The sequence below is a fragment of the Protopterus annectens genome, chromosome 13.part0 (assembly GCF_019279795.1).
Source record: "Protopterus annectens isolate FY-2018-M chromosome 13.part0, PAN1.0, whole genome shotgun sequence".
NCBI classification, from domain to species: Eukaryota; Metazoa; Chordata; order Ceratodontiformes; family Protopteridae; genus Protopterus; species Protopterus annectens.
The window spans coordinates 342,487,698-342,510,122 of NC_056747.1; the positions used below are offsets into that span (position 1 = coordinate 342,487,698).

At 37.5% G+C, this 22,425-nt stretch overlaps 1 protein-coding gene across 2 annotated transcripts in view; it reads right to left on the reverse strand.

Moving 5' to 3' along the window:
* Nucleotides 1-253: 253 nt before the first annotated feature.
* The window catches only part of AMOT (angiomotin), a 1,515,905-nt gene continuing 1,493,733 nt past the window's right edge, over nt 254-22,425 (reverse strand). For both annotated transcript variants that reach the window (XM_044053958.1, XM_044053957.1), the window contains one exon: nt 254-1,683. In XM_044053958.1, coding sequence (XP_043909893.1) covers nt 1,583-1,683 — 101 coding nt within the window. In that variant the 3' untranslated portion in view covers nt 254-1,582. The remainder of the gene's footprint in view (nt 1,684-22,425) is intronic.

Below are 22,425 nucleotides of genomic sequence, written 5' to 3' on the forward strand. Positions count from 1 at the left end.
CCCAACACACGCACACGCACACACACACACACACACACTAATTATATACACTAATTCTGAAAGTGTATTTCCCCAACCCCAGAGTCTGTTGATCACACCTGTTGATCAGCTGCGATGTCAACCAAAGTGTGTAGACATTTGGGAGTGTCAACTAAAGTCACAGCTCTCATATACATATCTACATCCATATACATACATACATACATACATATATATATATATATATATATATATATATATACACACACACACACATACATACACACACAAGCACACCTATCACTTATTTCTTTAAAGGGAAACAAACATACATCAGTAACAAATCTGCCAATGTAACATAATAAAATGTTTCTGTGCCTATAATTTTGTTCTATTAAAAATATACAGGGGGTTATTACTGGTGAATAACTTTAGGCTGAGCCTCAGCATAACAGATCTGTATCATTAAGGCTCATTACTATTGTAGCTAACTCTGAAAGTTTTTACTGCTGCAACTGGCCTGAGTGAACAACCACATAAGAATTGTAACAAGTGTTCAAACATGATACATAGAGATACCTTATGATCTTAAAATACTTACCAATTGCACTGCTGCAGTTGGTGAGGGCATATTTAAGAGGAAAGGATGAATACATGACAGGCAAAGGGAGACGGAGATGAAGCCTTCAAAAAGGGGAAACAAATATGGTAAGTGTTACAGCTTAAAAGTGCCAAGAAGAGAGGACAAAGGAGCCTACATAAGCATTAATAAGAAATCTAAGAAATAAAAGAAATTTACATTTATCTGTAGTAAGACAATGCTGTATATATATATATATTTTTTTTACTTTTATTTCTTACAGGACAATGCACTCAGAAGAGCTTAGGAATAAGGGGGCATCCTGCAATATTACTGGGAAAGATTTGTGGAATCAAAATTCTCTACAGAAACAGTAAGTTTACTTAACAACTAGAGTAAAAATATCAGTGGACCTAGAGAACAATGGAGTATGGCATAAGGGAATCTTACTGGGCAGGAAGGAAGTGGGACAGTCAAAGCTCCTTTAGTTTGCAATAAGATATTACACACAAAAGACATTTGGTCCAGTGAGTCCAAGCAGACTCAGTCCAATGACGCAGTACATTCTGGAGAATTAGAATGTTACATACACATAATCCATTTTTCTGTTTTTGTTGCGTTTTGTAACAGTAAACTGCTGCTACTTAACCCACTATATTCCAAAAGAGAAGGCCTTTTCAATTACCATTAAAAGCGGTCTAACTTAAAAACTAAAGCAGCATCACATCTAAACTGCCTGTGTCAGTTTTCCAAATTTATCTGTGATCAATGATCAGGCAACTTAGGAATTTCAGTATTTCCTAAACATGAAAAGAAAGAAAAAGTTTCAACAAATGGAATGATATCTTTCACTTATGAATGCCCAAAGTACACACCATCTGATGTAAACACTCATTTAAAACCACTGGCTGGAATGAGTTCTGTTACAGTTTTAATAGAGCTCCCAAGGATGCAGCTTCATTCTTTTAGTCTTCAAGGATGGAAGGTCTTGATAATATCAGTCTTCAGAGAAGCCTGCCTTCTTCATATAAGAATCTCTACCATTTCCCCATCTGACATATCCTGGATCTGGGCTGGAATGGGAGTCTTTCTTTCCAATGTGTTACTTTGGTAGGCTGTCCCATCTACATGAGAAGAAAAAAACAAAGTTGAAAGTAGCTGCGAAGCATAAAAGATAGTAAAATTTGGAGTGTGTTTACTGTAACAGCAGATATTCAAGGACAGGTCATTAACTTTAAATCACAGCATTTGGGTTCACCCTCTTTCTATGCTCCAATTTCAAGACTGATTTTTCTCTGCAGAAGCTCCCTTCCCTGTAGAAGCTCCCTTCCCTGTAAGGACTAACACAAGTCTTGCTCTTTCTAAGACACTGATGCAGGTATCACAAGACTCACTTATCCAGTGTTGTTCTTCACATATTTTGCTTCTTTATGTAAGGAAGTCTGTTTGTGGTAACTAAATTTTAGTGTTAATCAGCACCCATAATATGTGCTGAAAAACACCCTTATGTATTGCTTACAAATAAAACAGTCAAACTACTATGCAAGCAAGCTGCAATAAACAAACTTGTACAGAAATCCCTGCATGGGAAGGAGGGTGGGAAGCTTTACTGTTACAGTTACCTTTCCTCAAAAGATCTGCTACTACTCTACAAATCAAACATAACTTCCTCTTGAGGGAAAGTCGCTGTATCAGTACTTCATAACATTTTGGATACATTTCCAAATAGTACAAGGCTGCAGCTGTAGGTAGTGAGTTACAATATTTTCTCTCGTACCATATTTAACCATGGCCTGTGTAAACACAAATTTCTAGTTCATAACATATGCTAAAAGGAATGACGACCACAAAAGCAGCATCTTCTTTTCTGTCTTGTGTAGGTACATTTGTCAGTGGTTGACTACATTAAGTATTAACAGAAACAGAATAAATGTAGGAAGCTCTCTGTCAGGTAAAATGGCATACACGTGGGATAGCTACGTTATTACAGTTTGATAAACCAGTGGCAGGGATGCTATTCTGTCTGGAATGAAAAAGTACCAATTCATTTTAGGAGTGTGACACAAATGAAAGGGGGTATTCTACATTAAGTCTGGGAAGAAGATGTGCAGACTAACAGGCTGCTCTAAAAGACAAATGATGTCTAGTTTGACAGTCAACACAGTCTTTTTATAGAAAGCAGTCCTTACCTTTTGACAAAATTTAATGCCAGGCATAACATTCTCCTGTAATGCCAGGAATAACATTCTCCTCAACTCAACTCCCAGAAAAAAAAAATCTGGAATTGCTTTACACTAACAGCAAGACGGTTTATGTATGCCATTTCTCTTTTTCCCCTGTGGTTGTGTGAACATGAGTGTTGCTCATGTAAAAAAGGGGGTGTAGGGAAGCATGGAGGTTTCCCCACAAAAAAAAAAAAAAAAGGAAAATTGATGTTCACAATATGGGTGGATGCATACTCAATGAGTTTGACTCATCCAGTTCGCTGTTGGGAAACCTGGCTAAGTGCTTGTATTGCCTCTTTTACAAATGCCGCTAAAAAAGCAGTCAGTATAAACTAGCCAACTTATAAGAAATAGAAAACCTGACATCAATGTTTTCAGAAATCCTGCTATTTATTAATGCTAGTACAAGGTTCTGTGCAATATACATGTATGTGTGTGTGTGTGTGTGTGTGTGTGTGTGTGTGTGTGTGTGTGTGTGTGTGTGTGTGTGTGTGTGTGTGAGCACAGTGGTGTGCATAGCCTGTTTCATTTACTGGATTAGATATAGTAAAACCTTGCTGCGGTACAAGTAACCGAGATGTCTAGGACTGGATGACCAAATGTAATTTATTAATGTTGAGCATTTTCATTTCAAAAATAACAGAACTTTATCAGAACAATGAACTTACTCAAAATTCAGTTAAAAACCTTATCCATGAAATCACATGACCAACCTAAACCAATAAAACTTTAATGTCTCAAAAAATATCCCCATGCTTTATTATAAGATGTTCTTAAAAGGTATACAATAAGTATACAAATACCAGGTTAGTACATAAATTAAAAATGTATTCCTACCTCATAATGTTTTAGTTTTAAAATACAATCAATAGGATCCATTTAAATGAGGAAAACTTGTCACATTTAAAAATAACGGCCACCACAGCTCTCTGCTTTCTACACATTCAACAGTAAATTCGTCCCAAGGGTCCAATGCCACCTGTTCCATTACAAAATAACAAGAATTCATGCCCTGTATTCAATTCGATATGCTCAAATAATGCATTAGTATTTTTCTTTTTCTGAAATTGTAATAATGTTTGTATATGCGTTCCTTCAATTTACTGTTGGTTTTCCCGGACATAAAATGCTGGACACAATTTACATTGAGCTAAATACACTATACGCCTAGAGCAGTGATGGCAAAACTATGACGTGTCAAAGGTGACACATGCCACTGATCACTAACACCTGCTTCTGCATTAGTTGCTCAGGTGAAGTGCACTGAATTATTTTGTACCAGGAGCTTTTGACAGCCAAACCCAAAAGGTTCACCTTCACTGGCCTAGAGTCACAAGAAAAATGACCTCCAGCATCAATGATTTTGCCCCTTATCATAACAAAGGCGGTCTTCAAAATATAAAGACACTGGTGGCAATGACCGCATTTATACATGTTGGTCTTATCCTCATCCCTTACTTTTGAAAAAAATGGTATCTGGTTCTCCAAGTAGGGGAAAAAGCACTTATCCTTTTCTATATGTGATCAGAGGTTTATCCCCTCTGTTTTTTTGATTAATTCGGAATTTTCTTTGAACAGGGTCCAATTCTTACATAAAATATCAGAAACTGGGCCACTATCCAAACTTAACGTAGTAACAAAAACTTTACTATATTTATTCAGGGGAGAAACATCCATTAAACCATACTCTCCCCTGTTTCTTAATACTGATAGGGTATAAAACCAACTCCTCTTCTTAGCAACAACTTCTTCTAAAACTGAATTTACAAAACAGTATGGGTATCTTATTTTATAAAACGTATCTGCTAAAACAGCACATTCCTGTAGAAAGGTGTCATAATTGGAAACCATCTGGACTGCACAGGCAAACTGACATCCTTTTTCTGATGTTTGGGATGCCAACTATTATAGTGCAAAAACAAATCTGAAAAAGTTGGCTTTCTATAAATATTAGTTATAAACATATTACAAACACAATCATTTTTAAGTTCAATGTCTAAGTAAGTGATGGCGTCCTTATCCACCTTAAATGTGAACTTAAAAAATTCAACAATATTGCTGATATATTAAATGAAATCTTCAACCTACTCAAAGTGTCAATCCATTAGATAAAAATATCTAAAAATCTAGTACACATGGACAAATAATTCATAACCTCACTGTTAAACATATATTCTGTTTCCAAGTGAGCCATAACAAAATTTGCAAAAATGAGGGCACATGCTGCTCCCTTCTCTACCCCAGTTCTTCACCTAACTAGCTGACCTAAATAGTATGGGAAGAAATAGCCAGGGAATTGTTATGGCTAGGCTTGTATAGGCATTGGGGCCGATAGCCTAGTACCAACCTATGAACCTTAAAAAAAGATAAAATTTTATAACACCATTTCAATTAACTCTACCAAGGTATTTAATCCAAAAAAAGACAAAGCGAAGTTGGCATTAATACATTCCGATTATCACTCAGCATGCAGAATATCAGAATAAAGATCTTTGACTCTAATGGTTAAAAAATTCCATCACTTGTAAAAGGGACCTCACTTAACTTATTTAAAAAAGTCCCAAGAGTCTTTACAAATTGGGGGCAAAACTTCCAGACCATTTCTAAGTGTCACATCCATATATTTAGCAACAAAATGCATTTTAGATACTGATGCATCTACTATAGGTCTAAGAGGTAGAGTATCGATACATTTATTAATCTTACCATATGCTATGTTCAAGTCATTCTGCAATACTTCCTCATATACCATCATCCATTAATATGGAATTCATGCAACTGGAATAATCGGTCCTCTCCATAATAACCAACCCTCCTCCCTTATCCAATTTCATTATTCTCAGGTTTACATTCCCACACAGTTCATCTGAAAAGTATACATTCACTAAAAGTGAGATTATAGTATTTGAAAAAAAAAAAAAAAAAAAACAGGTGAATCTAAAAAATATCGGATGTCTAATTCACAAATTCTTTCAAAAGTTTGCAATACCTGGTGGGTAGGGTGGTTGAAAACACTGGGCCTACATTGACAATGATTTCATGACAAATTAAGTTTATTCTCAAAATCACAAATTACAAAACAGAATCCATTCATATGAGCAAATCACAACACCAATGATGGCTAAGTAAGGTTAGTATGTCGAATGTCATGCCAAGTATTCAAATTCGGCATTATTCGACATATTGTTTCGCCTGCACCTATTAGAACAGTAAGTTAAGTTCTGGTTTTCAGCAGTATGAATGTACTGCACAACACTGAACTTCACATTTTTGCAGGGGGGCAAGCCCCCCTGTCCTTCCCGTGGGTGGCTGTTCCCCCCACACCCCCCTGCAAATTATATATTCCACCTCCGAGATCACACTACAGTGAGGAAAAGGATAAATTTCCCAATCTGCACTGTATCTCGATCTCTATTCATAACATCGATCATGTATCAGCAAATGCACAGTAACATTCTCTGCCACAGACACTCGCAAGCATGAAGGTCGGCAATACAGCATTCAGCCAACTGTAATTCAACATCCCATGTTCGCCGAACCTTCACTCTTTACTTTGCTAGTAAACCAACAAACTATTATCAGAATCAATCCACAAAACTTCAAATCAGCACATCAGCTGAATATGCTCTCTTGGCTGGAACAAAAGCCATACCTTTTGCTAAAACATGTGCATAAAAAACATTAAGGGTTCTAAAACAGCAGCATGTACAATTAATTATGTATCTATTTTAGATTCACTGAAAGGACTACAGCTAACTGCTGGTGTCCAGAGATACCACAGGTTATGAAATGTGCTTAAAGGACTTCAAAGATGTTGGATTTGTATAATTGATATTGCAGTATGGCTGGATTAACAATCTCCATCAGATAGCTCTTACGATAAATTGGAAGGTAAACAAAGTACAATAAAATGGTGGGTGGTAAGAATGGGGGTGGGGGTTGGAACAGTACTGTGAAAGGCAGCTGCAGAAGTGCATCCCCGAGACAGAGGTGGAATGACTACAAGAGAGAGGTTTTGTGAGAAGGGGAAGGACATTTTTTGGCAGAAAAGGGATAAGAGATGTATGCAAAAAGTGAAGAATAATGCTGAGGCTAGAATTATGGTGTGAGATAAAGCCTAAGTATTACATCATACAGGAGGCTAACTGAAACAGAATAATTAAGCTATGACAGTTATGGCCTGCTTACTTTACTACGGATGGTATTTATATTTTCATGTGCAGATTTACTTGAGGATTTTGTTACTAAACTTCCGAGGATTAGAAATCTGCCTTATTGACAGAAGTAGGGTAGTCAAGAGGCCTGCTGCATACACAGCATAAAAGGTTTGTTCTAAATAAAAAAATGGTACCTGGTTATATGTTGGTCCCACAATGTGATAAATGCAGATCTGTGTTGCTGCTTCTGTAATTATAAAGCCACATTCTGCAACTTCTGAACAAAGAGATTAGAATTGAAGGTTCATGCCTAAAGTTCAAAAGTACAGGAGTAGGGGTGCTAAGGTGAACTGTGATGGAATCTGCTAATACTGTTCTGGGTGTATCTAATCCATGACTGCGTTCTACTTCCAGTATCTCTTTCACCTCTTGTGTGTTATATGAAATGTGCCTGAAATGCATACTGATAGAGATACTTAATCTTAAACATTTGATGAAACAGTGCTGGTGGAGTTTTTTCCCATATCTTAGACTCACGCTTTTGTCCCCTTTTTCTGTGAGCTACGACTGCTGAATAACTATCACCTACAGAACTTTAAGACTTCATTTGCAGATCTTCAGTGTCACCTTCCTTTTCTCAATACCTTCAGCCTTTTATGTTTGCTTCTTTCTCTAACTCGCTTTCAAAGATACTGTAATGGACCATGCAAGTGTAACTTCTTAACTTAATTTTAATCAAATCATGAGTATGAGTTAAGTCTGAACATTACATTACACTTTTACCATAGCCAACCCCCTATACACACAATATTACACAGGTATTATAAACTATAAAATGAAAGCTGTGTTCTCTAGTTTTACTTATGCAAAACCTTAAAAGTCACTAATTATAATTAAACACACAGTTATCTATGATAAGTCTATGATTTTAAAACTATAAAGACAAAACTGACGTTTACTCAAACTTAATATCCAAAATGCACTTACTTTTACAAGTCTGGAAAACAGATTTCAGGGAAAGGAATCTGGCCATTTGTTAAACAGCACATGACTGTATAAACACGAGGAAGAGCTATTGCCATTTACACTTAACTTCATAACTCCGTCAGGTACACTTTCGATTCTATGCATTAGTGTACTAAAACATGCAGAGCACTGCCTTAACCATTATTTATTCTATTAGCTGGGAATTGATCGTACTAGTAAACTGGAAAAGAAATAGACAAACTTCTATCATACCCATACATAAAGGGAAATAACCTGCATAGTTTCTGGATCATATCTGTGCTGAGTTTCCACCATAAAAACTGCTTGGCTGTAGTTGGTTTAATATTAAGTGTCTACGCTTGAAGATGAAAATGTAAAATAAGGGAAAGACGGTTAGAGATCAGTTTTAAATCCAGCCGGAAGGAGTGTTGTCTCTGTTATGAATGGTCAAACTCAACACAATAATATTGCTGTCTAATGTGGTTTAAAAGGCTTCTGTTCGAATGTGTAGCTGCTTATAGTGATGAGACAAAGCTAGACAACTCTAGTTCTCACTCTATTTTTTCTGTTTGCCCATCATAAAAGCAGCACTAATCAAGGACATTTTAAAATGCATGAATATAAAGGCGGCAGTGTAGTCCACATCATGTTGTTGTTGAAGTGTCTTTAGTCTTTTCCCGGTTAGGGGTCACCACAGCAGAACTCTGGTCCGCTAATGATTGGCAGTAGATTTTTATGTACCAAGTTGCCAGCCCTGACGCACAACCTTCAATGAAGGTACGCCCATTCACGCATGTCTCCACACAGAAGACGCTCTAGCTGAGAATCGAACGGGACACTATCTTACTGTGAGTCGACAACGTTAATGCAGCACCACCACCGCAGTTCACATCATATAGTTCAAAAATCTACAGCCTTTCTGAATACTTAATGAAACAAGTCTGCAAAAGCTGAATTACTAGAAGTACTTAGCCCTACAAGCTACCTTCTACATTACACTATCAACTAACTTCCTCCACTTTTTCATTTATTTCTGAATCATCAGCCTTGGCAAAATGTTTATTTGATTTTTTTAAGCAGCATGTTTTTCAGTTAAGATAGGAACTGAGGATCTTTAAAAATGTCAAATTAGTATACTATTTAAACTAATTTGCACAGTCTTCATTACTGAGGACTGGCCCTAAACAGAACATGCAATGGGTATGGTAATCTTTAGATGCCCTTTACCTATCACAAGCATACTTGTTTACAGACCATCGCTCTGCTACGTTAGACACAATAGAAGAGTCTTTGTCGGTTCTGTTCAAACAGCTTTATTTTATACAAACACATCACAATGAAGTTTACTGACTTTAACTTAAGTAACTTACATACAAACTAACTACTGCAATTATACATGCTCAATCCCTGGCTGCACTCTCAAAATGGCACTAGGAATAGCATGTGCCTGGCATTTATACATGCATGCTCAGTCTTTGACATGCCACTTAAAGACCCAGCACACAGCATGTACGCTCTGATCTACATCTTCCCTCTGAGAAAATGGACCATGCAATGTTATGAATCTATTTGGCATGCAGATATAACATAGTTCTTTATCATGCATTTATACAAGACTAGGTACATATATACATAGTTAAGTCCATGTTGCTGCGTATTTCACACTGGGCCTGGATATTCGTCCATATCATGCGACATAAAACTGAGAAATGGGTTTAGCAACTGGAGCTCTCTCTACAAAATGTTCAGTATTGGAAGTACTTGGAATATCTTCAGGAATGGAATCAGTGGTTGGAACACACTCTGAGACGGGAACAACAACTGGTTCACTCAGATCTAGAGTCTGTATCACAGAACAATGACGTGATGATGATTCTGGTAGAGGAAGAAGATGTCTGCGATTTCTCCTGTATTCCACACCCTCAAATTCTACAAGGTAGGATCTCGGCTTGGCATATATATCTGTAACTTGACCAATCCAGGCGAAACTTTTCGCCATTTGTATTCTCACTGTCTCGCTTTCCCTCAACGGACGAAGAAATCTGCTCGACTTCACATAACTGAACTTCTGGATAGAATACTTCTTGAATAATTGAGCCTTGATGGTTTTATTGTTCTTAGCTTTAGGCCTCAATAAACTGGAACTAATAGGTAGCGTAGTTCTGGTTTGCCTGGGAAGAAGCCTTTGTGCAGGTGAGCCAAGAATATTGTCATGGGGTATGTTTCTGAGATTAAGAAATTTAAAAAGACATCGGTATTGTCACGCTTTGAGCTTTCAAGTAATTGCTTTACACTCTGCACTGCAGCTAGACCTTTTGAATGTGGATATTCAGGACTGCTAGTAACATGTACAAAGTTCCATTCTCATGCAAATTTCTGAAACTGACTAGTAAATTGAGTACCATTGTCAGAATTAACTTTGTGCAGACTACCATGGACTGAGAAATGATGTTTCAACTTGGTAATAACAGCAGTGCATGGTAGGTAGTAGATCAATCTCAAACCAATTTGAATAAGAGTCTACCAATACTAAGTAGTGTTGATTGTTCCACTCAAAACATCAGTGGCTACTGTTGACCAAGGTAATTCAGGAACTCGACTTAACAAATGCGGTCTATAACCATTACATGCAGAAGAAGAAGAAAGTACTTTACCAATGTCTTTCAGTTATGAAGGCCAAAATACTAAATCTCTCGCTCGCCTCTTAGTGGATGTGGAACCTGGGTGACCACAACGCAAAATATGGATATATTCATGTTTTAAGGAAGCAGGAACAACAATTTTAACACCTTTGAAAATAATGCCATCTTCCATCAACATTTCATCACTGTAAGGAAAACAGTCTCCACTTCAGGTGGTACACTAGATTGCTTTGATGGCCATCCAACATTAATGCAGCGATTGAGCTTTTGCAAAACTGGATCAGTCTTTTTGTGATCTCTGAACTCATCAAGCCTAGTGGCAGAAAAATTATGCACTGCCATCACATCAAAGTCAAAACTGTCTGCATCAAGCAGTTCCGTTATATTTCTGGGTGATCTGGATATCAGCCAGATAGAGCAGTTTGCCTTTTGTATAGACCATTTTGAAGTCGTACTTTTGCAATTTGAGCACCATTCTTTGTAATCTCGCTGGAGCTGAATGCATAGGCTTCTTTAGAATAGTAACTAGAAGTTAGTGGTCAGCTTCAATCTGAATAGCTCGACCATAAATATAATCATGAAACTTGGAACATGCAAATACTATTGCCAAAGGTTCCTTCTCAATATGAGCATACTGCATCTCAGTTTGGGTAAGTGTTCTAGATGCATAGGTTACTGGTCTGCCCTTCTGAAGTATAACTGCTGCGCCAAGACCAAATTTTGAAGCATCACAGGAAAGAGTAACTGGTTTGTTCACTTCATAGTATCTTAATGTAGGTGGAGTGGCAATTTTCTGTTTAAGGTTTTTAGATGCCTTCTGGTGCTGTTCTAACCATGACCATACAACATTTTTGCACATCAGCTCTCTTAAAGGTGCTGTCAACTCAGTCTAAAATTGCCTAAATAGTTGACCATGCCTAGGAAATGCTGTAGAGCTTGAACGATGTCTGGCACTGACATCTCAAGAACAGCTGCTTGCTTGGTCGAGACTGGTTTCAAGCCAGTACTGGTAAATAAATGACCTACATATGTAACTTCTGGAAGTCTGAATTTGCACTTCAGAGGATTGGGCTTCAAGTTTACTTCACGTGCTCTGGTTGGAACTTTCTTTAGGTTTCTGTCATGCTCTGCTTCACCACTGCATCCAACCAATAAATCATCTACTATTATGGCACAAGGATAACCCAAATTTGCTCCATTGCACACTGAAAAGACATCATTTTCTGAATTTATTCCAAATGGCATCCTTAGAAATCTGTATTTGCCAAACGGAATACCAAAAGTGGTTAGTAATGAGGATTTGCAATCAAGCATCCCTTGCCAAAATGAACTTTTTGCATCCAAGTCAGAAAAAACAGTGGAATTCAGTATCAGGGCTGCAACCTCTTCGACTGTGCACACTGGATGATATGATCTTTTCAATGCTTTGTTCAAATCTCTTGTGTCAATACGTATTCTGATTTCATCTAAGCCTTTTTTTGTGAGCTGCTACCACTAATACCACACATGAGCCTGTCCTTTATTAACTCATCTTTTAAGTCACCAATCCAACATGTTTTAGCATTGTTTCTCAGGTCAGTTACATAAGCTGCCAAAGTTTCCCCTGGGTTCTGATCTCGTGTAAAACAAATGCCTCTCTAAGGTAATATTTGTCTGGGATTACACATTTCTCTGAACTTGCACTTCAGACACTTGGGGTCTTCCCTTGATTCAGCCTGTACAATAATGCGATTTTCATCTTCTCCTTCATATACTGCTGGTGCATAGACAAATGAGCACTCTCTTTCTATGGCCTCTGACCCAGCTAGGTTTAGCAAAATGAATGCCCTGGTGCATGCATCTTTATCTGAATAAGCTGCTTGTATAAAAATATCATACTCTTTTGCTCAAATATTCTCCAATTCTCTGCAATATTCTGATCAAATGCAAGAAGTAAGAGCTTTCGAAATCCGTCTGCCATATTAACACATATCAGTGAAGGGTTTTGCAAATAAGCATGAACATATACAATATGCCACACATTTATGCCAGTATTTGTAACTTTGCCCAATAGCACAAGCCTCTGTATAACTGAACTTTGCGAAATAAGTCTCTCTTGGGCAGTATAATACTCTTGAAAATTACTGTATTGCAAGAAATCACCTCTTATCGGTGTAAGAAACATATCAAGTAACAGCTCGATGCAAGCCTCTGTGTAGCTGGACTTTGTGAAATAAGCCTCAAGGGCTGCGTAACACTCTTGAAATTATTGCATTGCAAAAGTAATTAATCATCATTTTAAGAAACATTTCAAATAACTGCACGATGTGAAGGAACTGGGCAAGAGAAAGTCAGAGGCAATAACATTTCAAAGTAATTTCACTCTGCGAATAAACTGTACACAGCACACTGAAACTTCCCCAAAATAGCGGTTCCTTTCTAGGCAATTCTTTGCAGTGCAAGAAACACTCTGGAATGGCGGCAACTTTGCAAACAGTCAAACCCAGCAAAAGAAAATTCTCAAAATGGCTATACTTTGACTGCACACAAACTCTTCGGAATACATACACAGTAATAAACACACACTGTAAGCACTTTACACACTTTGAGATACTTTGAATAACTTTAATTATGCCCCTGATACAATACGAAGTCACGGTTATGCCAAAACACAGCACTTTGCCAAAACATGCAGTTGCCTTGCTTTATTTACACTTAATGTGCCCTTTTTGCCCTTATTATATTCGTTTACTCATTTAATCTCTTTTCATGCCCATTGTACTTTTCGTGTGCTTGTTTTACTCTAAACATTCCCATTCTGCCTGAAACATACCTGCTTTGCCTTAAACATGCTCATTTTGCTTTAAGCATACTAGTTTTGCTTTTCGGTTAATCGTTTCATCAAATACCTTTTTACTTTAAACATTTCACTTAGTTAATAAAGCTTTTGTGCTTCCCACTTATTTAATAACTTGGTTTGTGCCCTTGTAATGCCCTGGTTTGTCATTTTTATAAAAAACGTTATTTGTGCAAATTCTCATTACCTTGGATTTTTTTCTGGCTCTTTTTCGTGCTACTTTCTCTTAGTTTACCTTCACTGTCATCTCTGCACCTCATGGCTCCGAATATTATTCTCTGTGATCCCTTTTCTGACAGCATGTTGCTCTCCTACTTTGGACACAACAGAAGAGTCTTTGTGGATTCTGTTCAAGCAGCTTTAATTTATACAAAACACATCACGACAGAAGTTTACTGACTAACTTAAGTAACTTATATACAAACTAATTATTGCAATCATACATGGTCACTCCCTGGCTGTACTCTCAAAATGGCACTAGGAAGATCATGCACATTTATAAGTGCATGGTCAGTCTCTGACATGCTTCTTAAAGACACAGCACGTACACTCTGATTAACACAGACCTTTGGGGAAGACAGCTAATATAATTTATTCAATGCTTCTTAAATAAACTTCTAATGAAAGGAATGAATAATTTTGAAGAAATTCATTGAAATATGACCGATAGCTAGTGCAAGTCAATCTAAAGGACCAGTGGGACTCGAACTGGAGAGAGTGAAAAAAGATGGCATCTCTAGTTACATGAGTCAGTACCCATTGTAGGTGCAAGACCTGCATTAATCCTTTCATGGGAAAACAGACACTACTGAAAATGGCTGGAAAATGGAACACAGAAAGTAGAGAAACACAAACATGATTTACTGTTACAGTGACCTTCCCCAAAGAAGGTCTAACAATCCTGTCCTCTCCACTATCATCTGGTCACAAACATTTAGCATAAGAATGGGCAAAAAGCTTGGAAGTGTTTGCATAGGTATTTTATACCCCAAGCGGACTCCAAAGAATTTTTCCTCAAGTGGATGGCAAATGGGTTGTGATAAGGAAGAAAGAGGAAACTGGGAACATATGTTTTTGGGACTGTAATAAGTTGAGAGACTTTAAAAATTCCCTACAGAGTACTCTTGTTAGAAATATTGGATGAGCAAACTGGAGTACCTAAAGAATTTTTTTTTTTTTTGAGATGGTATACACACAATCTGAGTTGTCTAGACATAGTAAAGCCTTGCTACATTTAACTCTGGTGGCTGCCAAAAGCAATTACTAGAAAATGCAAATCAGCGTCTAAATCAACTGTATTTGAAGTTGTGAATACTTTAACGGAAATAAAATAATTGGAAGTGGGATCTTTAAAAACTACATACAAAAATAACAGAATAACTGGAACTTGTGGGAACAATACATGCAGAACAATGTTTTGGAAGAGGAGGAGGAGTGAAGTTTAACGGAATGCAGGAACTGAGCAATTTATGTACTGTTGGATTGATGATGGTTGTACAGAAGAATACAAGTGATGTATAACGTTTGTAACCGTGAACACATTAATATGGTTTGTTTTCTTTTATATATATATATATATGTATGTATGTTTGTCTATGTCTTGCGTGATAATTCAGTAAAAGTGTTAAAAAACAAATAGGCTGAAGCTTGGATCTAAAATCCACAGGAGGTTGGACTGTTTCTGCAGGTGATAGAACATAAACACTGAAAACTTGAAGTTTTTGGTGGAAACAGAAACCTTCACCAGACTGTATTCAACATGTGCAAACAAGATGTGTTGCCAGATGGTGATCTGCACCAGAAATGGACTAGGAAATTAATGGTTAAACACTGGAAAACAACCTAATTTATTTTTTTTTATTCTGATAATAATTGCTATGTGTATGTAGAATACCTACTATTTCAGAAAAAAAAAAGCAATGCAAAACAATATAGTAACAGTTTATACTATTGTAGCACCAGTTTAAAATACTTTCAAATTATTCACTGTACATTATGCTAATAATTTATTCCCACCAGAGACTGAGATTCACTACCTCTGGAATATCCCATTTCTAACAGAAAAAAAAAATCTGTCTCTTTGCAGTCAATTAAAAACTGTTAGTTTTCTTTTATCCTGTGAAGAAATTTTAGTTTCTTAAACTCAAAGAATCCAGATTTTAGTGAAAGTTGAATTTTAACACCCAAAAAGAGGAAACAATTGCCACCTTCCACCGAGCATCTGATTCTGAACAGAATTATCGTATTTCATAGGTAGAATTCATACTGAATTAACAGTACCAGTAGACAATGGAAATGTCCAAGTTACATCTGCTTAATCCATCATGGACTTGTAAGCCCCTACAAATAATCTTGAGATGTGCAAATAAATTTTTATATAACTTATGTACTAATTTTTTACTACTCAGATACCAAAACAAGCCCTTCAAACACTGACTGCATCACAAAAGTCAATCATCAACCCATCCATGGTCAATTAGCCAGTTTGTCCCCCATCACCAGGGTGAGGGTCAACTGACAGGGGCCATCTTTCAGACAACAACCAGGATGGTTCAAGGTTTTCTGCTTACATTTCATATCCTTAAAGGCACATCCACAGTGAAGCATAGGGGAATAGTGTGCAGAGGGATGAGAGCAGAAGACATCACTTCACTTCTGCAAGGGCAGTTCTATTCAACCATCCCTACCCTCCACCTCAAGCACAAGTGGAGGGTGTCCTGGTCTCCATAAGGAAGTCAGCACCATTCAGTGCGCCTCCATGTGCATGCAACCCCCCCCCCCCAGGAGGCGAGTGGGATACACCCCCTTCACTCCTCCCTATCCTTGTCTGGCTACTCCATTGCCAGGACTACTAATCAATCTCTGGTTGCCTCAGTTGAGAGCCTGTCCCCTGTGTTATGGCGTTCGGATTCTATTGCACATTCCTGAGAAATGATGTCCAACACCTACTTGTCTTTTAGAATTAAACTCTTACTTACGTATATTTATAGTTTTCAACCAAGTTGGAACACTGATAGCAACATTCCAATTTCAGGTTCAGCCCATTAGATTACAGAGGTTTGTTTGTTACAAAAATAAAAAAAATAACATACAATTACTCAGCTTTTATCAATTAAGCAGAACATGAAATAAAAACATACATAATGCTATTTAGTTTTGAAGAAAAAAATAATTTTAAAATAATACAGAAAGCAATGGTTAGACTGACAAGTAAAATAAAATTACATACAAGTTGATGACAGCCTAGATAAATTATATGTAACATGTAAAAGATGGTGGGTCATTTAACTACTACTGCATTTTTCTGTTGGGGGGGGGGGTCTTATCTCCTCTCTATCATTTTTCAGCACTCTATCCAGTGGCCCATGCCCAACGCCACCTTGACTCCCCCCCAGACTTTCTCTGACACAGCTGGAGCTGACACAGAAGTTGTGGGCATCCTGGGGGTCGGTCTGTCTGTCTCCATCTGGGAATTCTGTGTTTCTCTTATGACCTACCCATATCACTCCCCCCGCTGTTGGTTTCTGTGGTATGTCCAAGGAGTGAGCATAGAATGGGGATGTGTGGGATTTAACTCTGCCTCAGTATCATGTCCATCACCCTATCACCTTTGGATCATGCTTTCCAATAACAACATCCACAGTCTCCACCAGAGATCATCACAGAAGATGCCTATAGGAACAACCCTCCACAACTGGGATGGTAGCACCCATTCCACCCTGCTGCTCCTTCAGTCACCTGAGCCGATATTCAAATCCAGGTTGGCTAGGCTATTGTATCATATTAGAATAATAACCCAAATGGCCATTTTAAGCCTGGCCAAGTTCCCTAAAATAAAATCTGACTGTTAACTGTTTCAAAATGTTTTGTGGAGGATGTACATTCTTTGGTAGACAACTACAGGCTTTCTCTCTCTCTCCCGTAGAGACACGGGTGGCAGACCAGGGGCATACTTGCAGTTCCCCATCCACTAGTCAATGTTCTCCTTGAATAAATGCAGGAAAGAACTCTGCTTCACATGGTTGGGAAGCCTGTAAAAGAGAAGGGGGAGCTTCTGAGATAAACGGAAAGTACTAGAGGGACAGGTATGTATGTGGTAGCAAGATTTAGGTTCCTATATTGGGTGTTTCTGGTGCTAGTTGTTTTCCAAATGCGTAAGAGGTCTGTTAGTGCTGGATTTGGGGAAGCTTTGTAAGCTAAGCATGGGTTACCTTTCAACAGCCTGCAGGACAGTGAATATAAGGACAATGACTTGAGGCAGTCTACAAAGGACTTTTTTCTAAGCCTTGTATCCCTGCATCTGGAGTATCACACTGTTTAACAAGGGCAGTTATAATTAGATTAACAGTAATAATGGTGGTTGTAATGTAAAACAGGGTAAGCAATATGGCCTGAAAAGAAACATTTGCACTGGACTTGCTTGAAATCATGTGCTTTTAGTAAGGAATGGAATCCAGAACAAAAGGTTGATTCATTAAGATGAGCAGGTAGTAAAAACCAGCGTTTGGGATCAAGAACTGAGAAACTTCGGTTAGTTTAGTTTTTGGAGTTTGTAGAATTGTGCCCGAGGGAGCTTGACTTCTAAGGTTATAGGATGATATTCCTGTGGTCTGTTCAGAAATTAATGGTGTAAAGGTCTCTGATTGTGATATTTTAAATAAGTGAGAGCCTAGTGAGAGGACAGTTGTTTAATGGATAGCCATTTGTCCTTGCTGATTGTTTGGCAGTCATGTTCATGTTTAGGGGACATGGTAACAAATCTACATATTTTACTGGACGAGTTTCATAGTGTTTTAAGTTTTTGTTAATAGAAGCAATTACTGGAAATCCATATTACAGCTGAGCAGATAGTATATCCTTCCCCATAACAGAACTAGCAGAAGAGGAAAGAAATTGTTAGATGTTTTACACCATTAAAAGGAAATAGTTTACTCTATTTATAATTCTGGGTTGAAAGTAAAGGTCGGAGTTTGGTCAAGCCAGATGCTCAAGTATTTAATTCATTTAACTGTTTTGGCGGATGTGTTCTTATTAATGTCTTCAGTTTCTAGATGCTCAACCAGATACTACATTACTGACTGGATCTTAATATTACCATGTGGATGGCACAAGTGCATGAAGAAGGTCACTGGGAAGTTTGTTAATGAAAACTGAACAGTAATGGAGCAAGGGCAAAGCCTTGTGGAACACCTTTACGTAGAGAGGCATCAGTGAATGTGATGTGAATGAGATGATCTCATCCCTAAAGTGCCTGTTGCAGAACAAGTCTTGGAACTAACATACTTTTGAGCTAACATCTATTACTAGAATACTGTTTATAAATAAGTGTTGAACAACAAAATCAAAAGCCTTCCATACAGTTAAGTAAACATCAACTATTAGGGTCTACAATGCAGTCACTGTGCTGTGACCTGTGCAAAAGTTGTGTTGTTTTAAGGACAGGTTATTGTTCAATGCAGTGTACATACTGAGTGTAAATGGATTTTTCCAGTACTTTTCATAAAAGTGATGTAGTATACTGTGGTTGGTCACTTAAAATGTGTAAGCTCAGACTGAGGCAGGTAAAAGTTAACTAAAGATTGCAGCAAACAGGCCTGTTTAAGGCCCAGTGTTTTGCTACAAAACAGATTCATGACTTGTGAATTTGATGAGATTCTGCCGGTGTTTGAGGAATTTAGAAGGAGAAACTTGTACCAGAAGGAAGGAAGTTAATAAGGAGGAGGAGTATGTGGGGGAAACCAGCAGATATCCGTTAAAGTATCCAACTTAATGCATACCTGCCTGTGAAGAAGCGCAAGATGAAAGTGACTCTGAGGAACATCAACAAGTAGGGATTTCAGGTTATCTTTGCCTGTGAGGAAGTCTAAACAGAAGCCTGCTACAGCCTACTGCCATCTCCTGAAACCTCTGTAAGTACTGTAAGTACTGGTCCCTTTTTTTAGTCAGCTATTTACCAGAAACATGCATGAAGGGAATAGAGAATCTGTCTGTAAGGAAATACTGCATCTGTTTTAAACTGTGCCAAGCCAGAAAGGATGAACACAATGAAGAAAGAATTGATATGAGATTGCACATACTGAATAATGCAGACTGAGCTTCTTGTGTACACAATTTTTTTCCTTTTCACTGAACTTTCTTGTAAGTATGAACTTCAGATTATACGTCTCAACTGTACAGATTTTCTGAGAATGCCCACATTTTTGCCTCATATTTTTGCTCTGTTTCTCATAAAATTGTGGTTTTCTGACAAATAACTGTGGGTTGAAGTCAGAAAATAATGCCAGACATTTGAGTTTCAGACTTCATACCCATCAGAAAATTAATGATAATGCAAAACCTGTTATTTTATCAACTTTCTAAGTTTGTAGGAGCAATATTTAAAAAGTCTCCCTATTTGGGGGCCGTTGTCCTTCCATTATTTACGGTTTTGTCAGATTTCTTGCTCTAAGATGTTGTGATGTATGCTTCAGATTGGAAAGCTGGCTCCAGTGACTATCGCACATTATACCATGACCCCCCATTAATATTCCAAAACGTGCACGCTGATTGGTCAGCGTATACGTTGTAAATCGACTTATACTAATGGAAAAAGGTCCGGTCGCCTGGACTTTTTCCATTAGTACAAGTTTTTTGTAAAACACTGTCTCGCTATGTTAAAGGAGTTTAACATAGCGAGACAGGTTTAGAAAAAGCAACGGAGATCTCCGTTGCTTTTTTTAAAGCTGTCTCGCTATGTTAAACTCCTTTAACATAGCAGATATGTAAAAGCAACAGAGATCTTGCTTTCTCCGTTGCTTTTTTTTTAAACCTGTCTCGCTATGTTAAATGGGCTTAACATAGCGAGACAGCTTTAAAATAAGCAACGGAGATTTCCATTGCTTATTTTAAAGTGTCTATGTTAAACCCATTTAACATAGCTAACAGTTTGTAAAAAGCAATGGAGATCTTGCTTTCTCCGTTGCTTTTTTCAAAACTGTCTCGCTATGTTAAATGAGCTTAACATAGCGAAACACTAAAAAGCAACGGAGATCTTGCTTTCTCCGTTGCTTTTGCCCACAGCTCTGATGTACTGCGTAGGCATACGCATGCGCAGTACATCAGAACTGCCGCAGAATACCAGACAGCTGCAGAAGGGAAGCAAGGAGGCATTATACAATGCCATTATTTAAGAAAAGTAATTATTTTTTCTTAAATAATGTCATTATAATAGCAATAACTCACTCTGGTAATGTTGATTACCCACGGTTGGCTTATTTGGCCACTGGCCGCCTTGTGACCAAACCACGCCAACCGTGGGTAAATCCAGCATTACCCACACCCAAGCATGGGTTATTGCTATATTAAACCATTAGCTAGGGTAAGACAGATAAAAGGGCAAAAATGTGAATCACAGGTGGATTTACACTTTTTATCGATAAAGATTTTGTTACTGTTTTCCAGACACTAGGCATCATTTTTTGGGTCACACAGACATTACAGATATACAAGGGAGGGGCAGAGAAGCGTTCTCTGCAGTAAAAAAATAAATCAAGTAATTAGATGATCCAAGCCTGTGGGACTATCTAATGGAATTTGTTGTAGGACTGGATCAGTGTTTTTAGATTTAATTTCTTTGAAATAAAAAGTGGTGTGCATGGTGACGTGAAGTAAAGTGGGATTGAGCTTCAGAAAACATGGGTAGAATTTGTGAAAAGATACTAAATTTTAAGAAAGTTGGAAGATGAGAGTTGTCCAAATCTGCACTGTAGGGTGTCAGATGGAATGCTGCTGGTAGGCTATTTGTAAAAGGTAGAGCCTACTTCATTCCAAAACTGCTTTGGTTTATCAGACAGATTTTTTTGTTTGGCTTTTAAACATTGAATTATGTTTCCTTATGGTTTGTTTAGATATTACAGAGTTGTCTTAAGTGTTATCATGACTCTGGGGTTGGATGTTGTTTCCATTTATGGTACATCTCATTCCTAAGGCCTAGGAGAAACATTAACTATCTAGCTGGCCAAGGATAACTGATGGCCTACTGCATTCAAGACATTATTAGGAGTAATTTGTTCTGAAGTTGTAAGGCAGCATTGGTTAGCTTTTTTTTTTTTTTTTTTTTTTTGGGCTGCCCAGTTAGTGTCTTGTGAACCAAGTACTGGGAACCAATCAAAAGTGGAGAAGTGCGACATGAGGTTGTTTTTTGTTGATTTGGGTCCGAAGGTAACTAGTATTGGGGGCTACTTTCAGTAGTGCATTATATAAAAGAAAAGGGACAGTGATCACTGAAGCAGGGGGATGCATGGTAACAGAAGAAATCTTTGTAAGATTATTAGTGATTAATTTGTCCAATAGAGAGTAAATTCTCAAATGGGGTGAATAAGACTGATACCAGCTAGAAATTCTGTAATTTCAACGGAGTGGGGACTAAAGAGGTTTAGATGGACATCAGTAGGAATAAGATTTGCATATATACCAGTAGCAGTACAAATGTTTTGAATAAGAGACTGGCATTTTTTTTAACAAAAAAAATCTTGAAGAAATGCCACAAGGCTAAAAAAAAAAAAAAATTCTAAATACAGTTTATCCAAATGCATTACAGGAATTGGCTATATTACATTACTTCAAATGCACTACTAAAAAGTATAATGTAAACAAACTCCAAACTTTATGTTTACGCAAAAAGAAAAGGTTCCCTGCTCGTGTGTGTAAGTGTATGTGTTATGCCTCCGCACTCCTACTTTGTAAATACTTCACCTCTAAAATTTGCAGTTTCGGAAAACAAAACACTCCCATTTCAAGGTTGTGTAATTAAGTAGGGAGGGTGGTGTTGGTACAATGGGTGTTAATATCCTAAAAAAAAGTTTTGCTACTGTCACAGGTAAATTAAACTAGCTTTACAATTCATATTTTTCTTCCACATTTGTTTGAATTCATCTTCTTGACTAGAATGTTTTGTTGTATTTTCTTCAAGTTAAGTTTCTCATGTTATAATAGTACAGTACTCAAAACAAAGGAAAATCACAGTTATGTACTTACCATT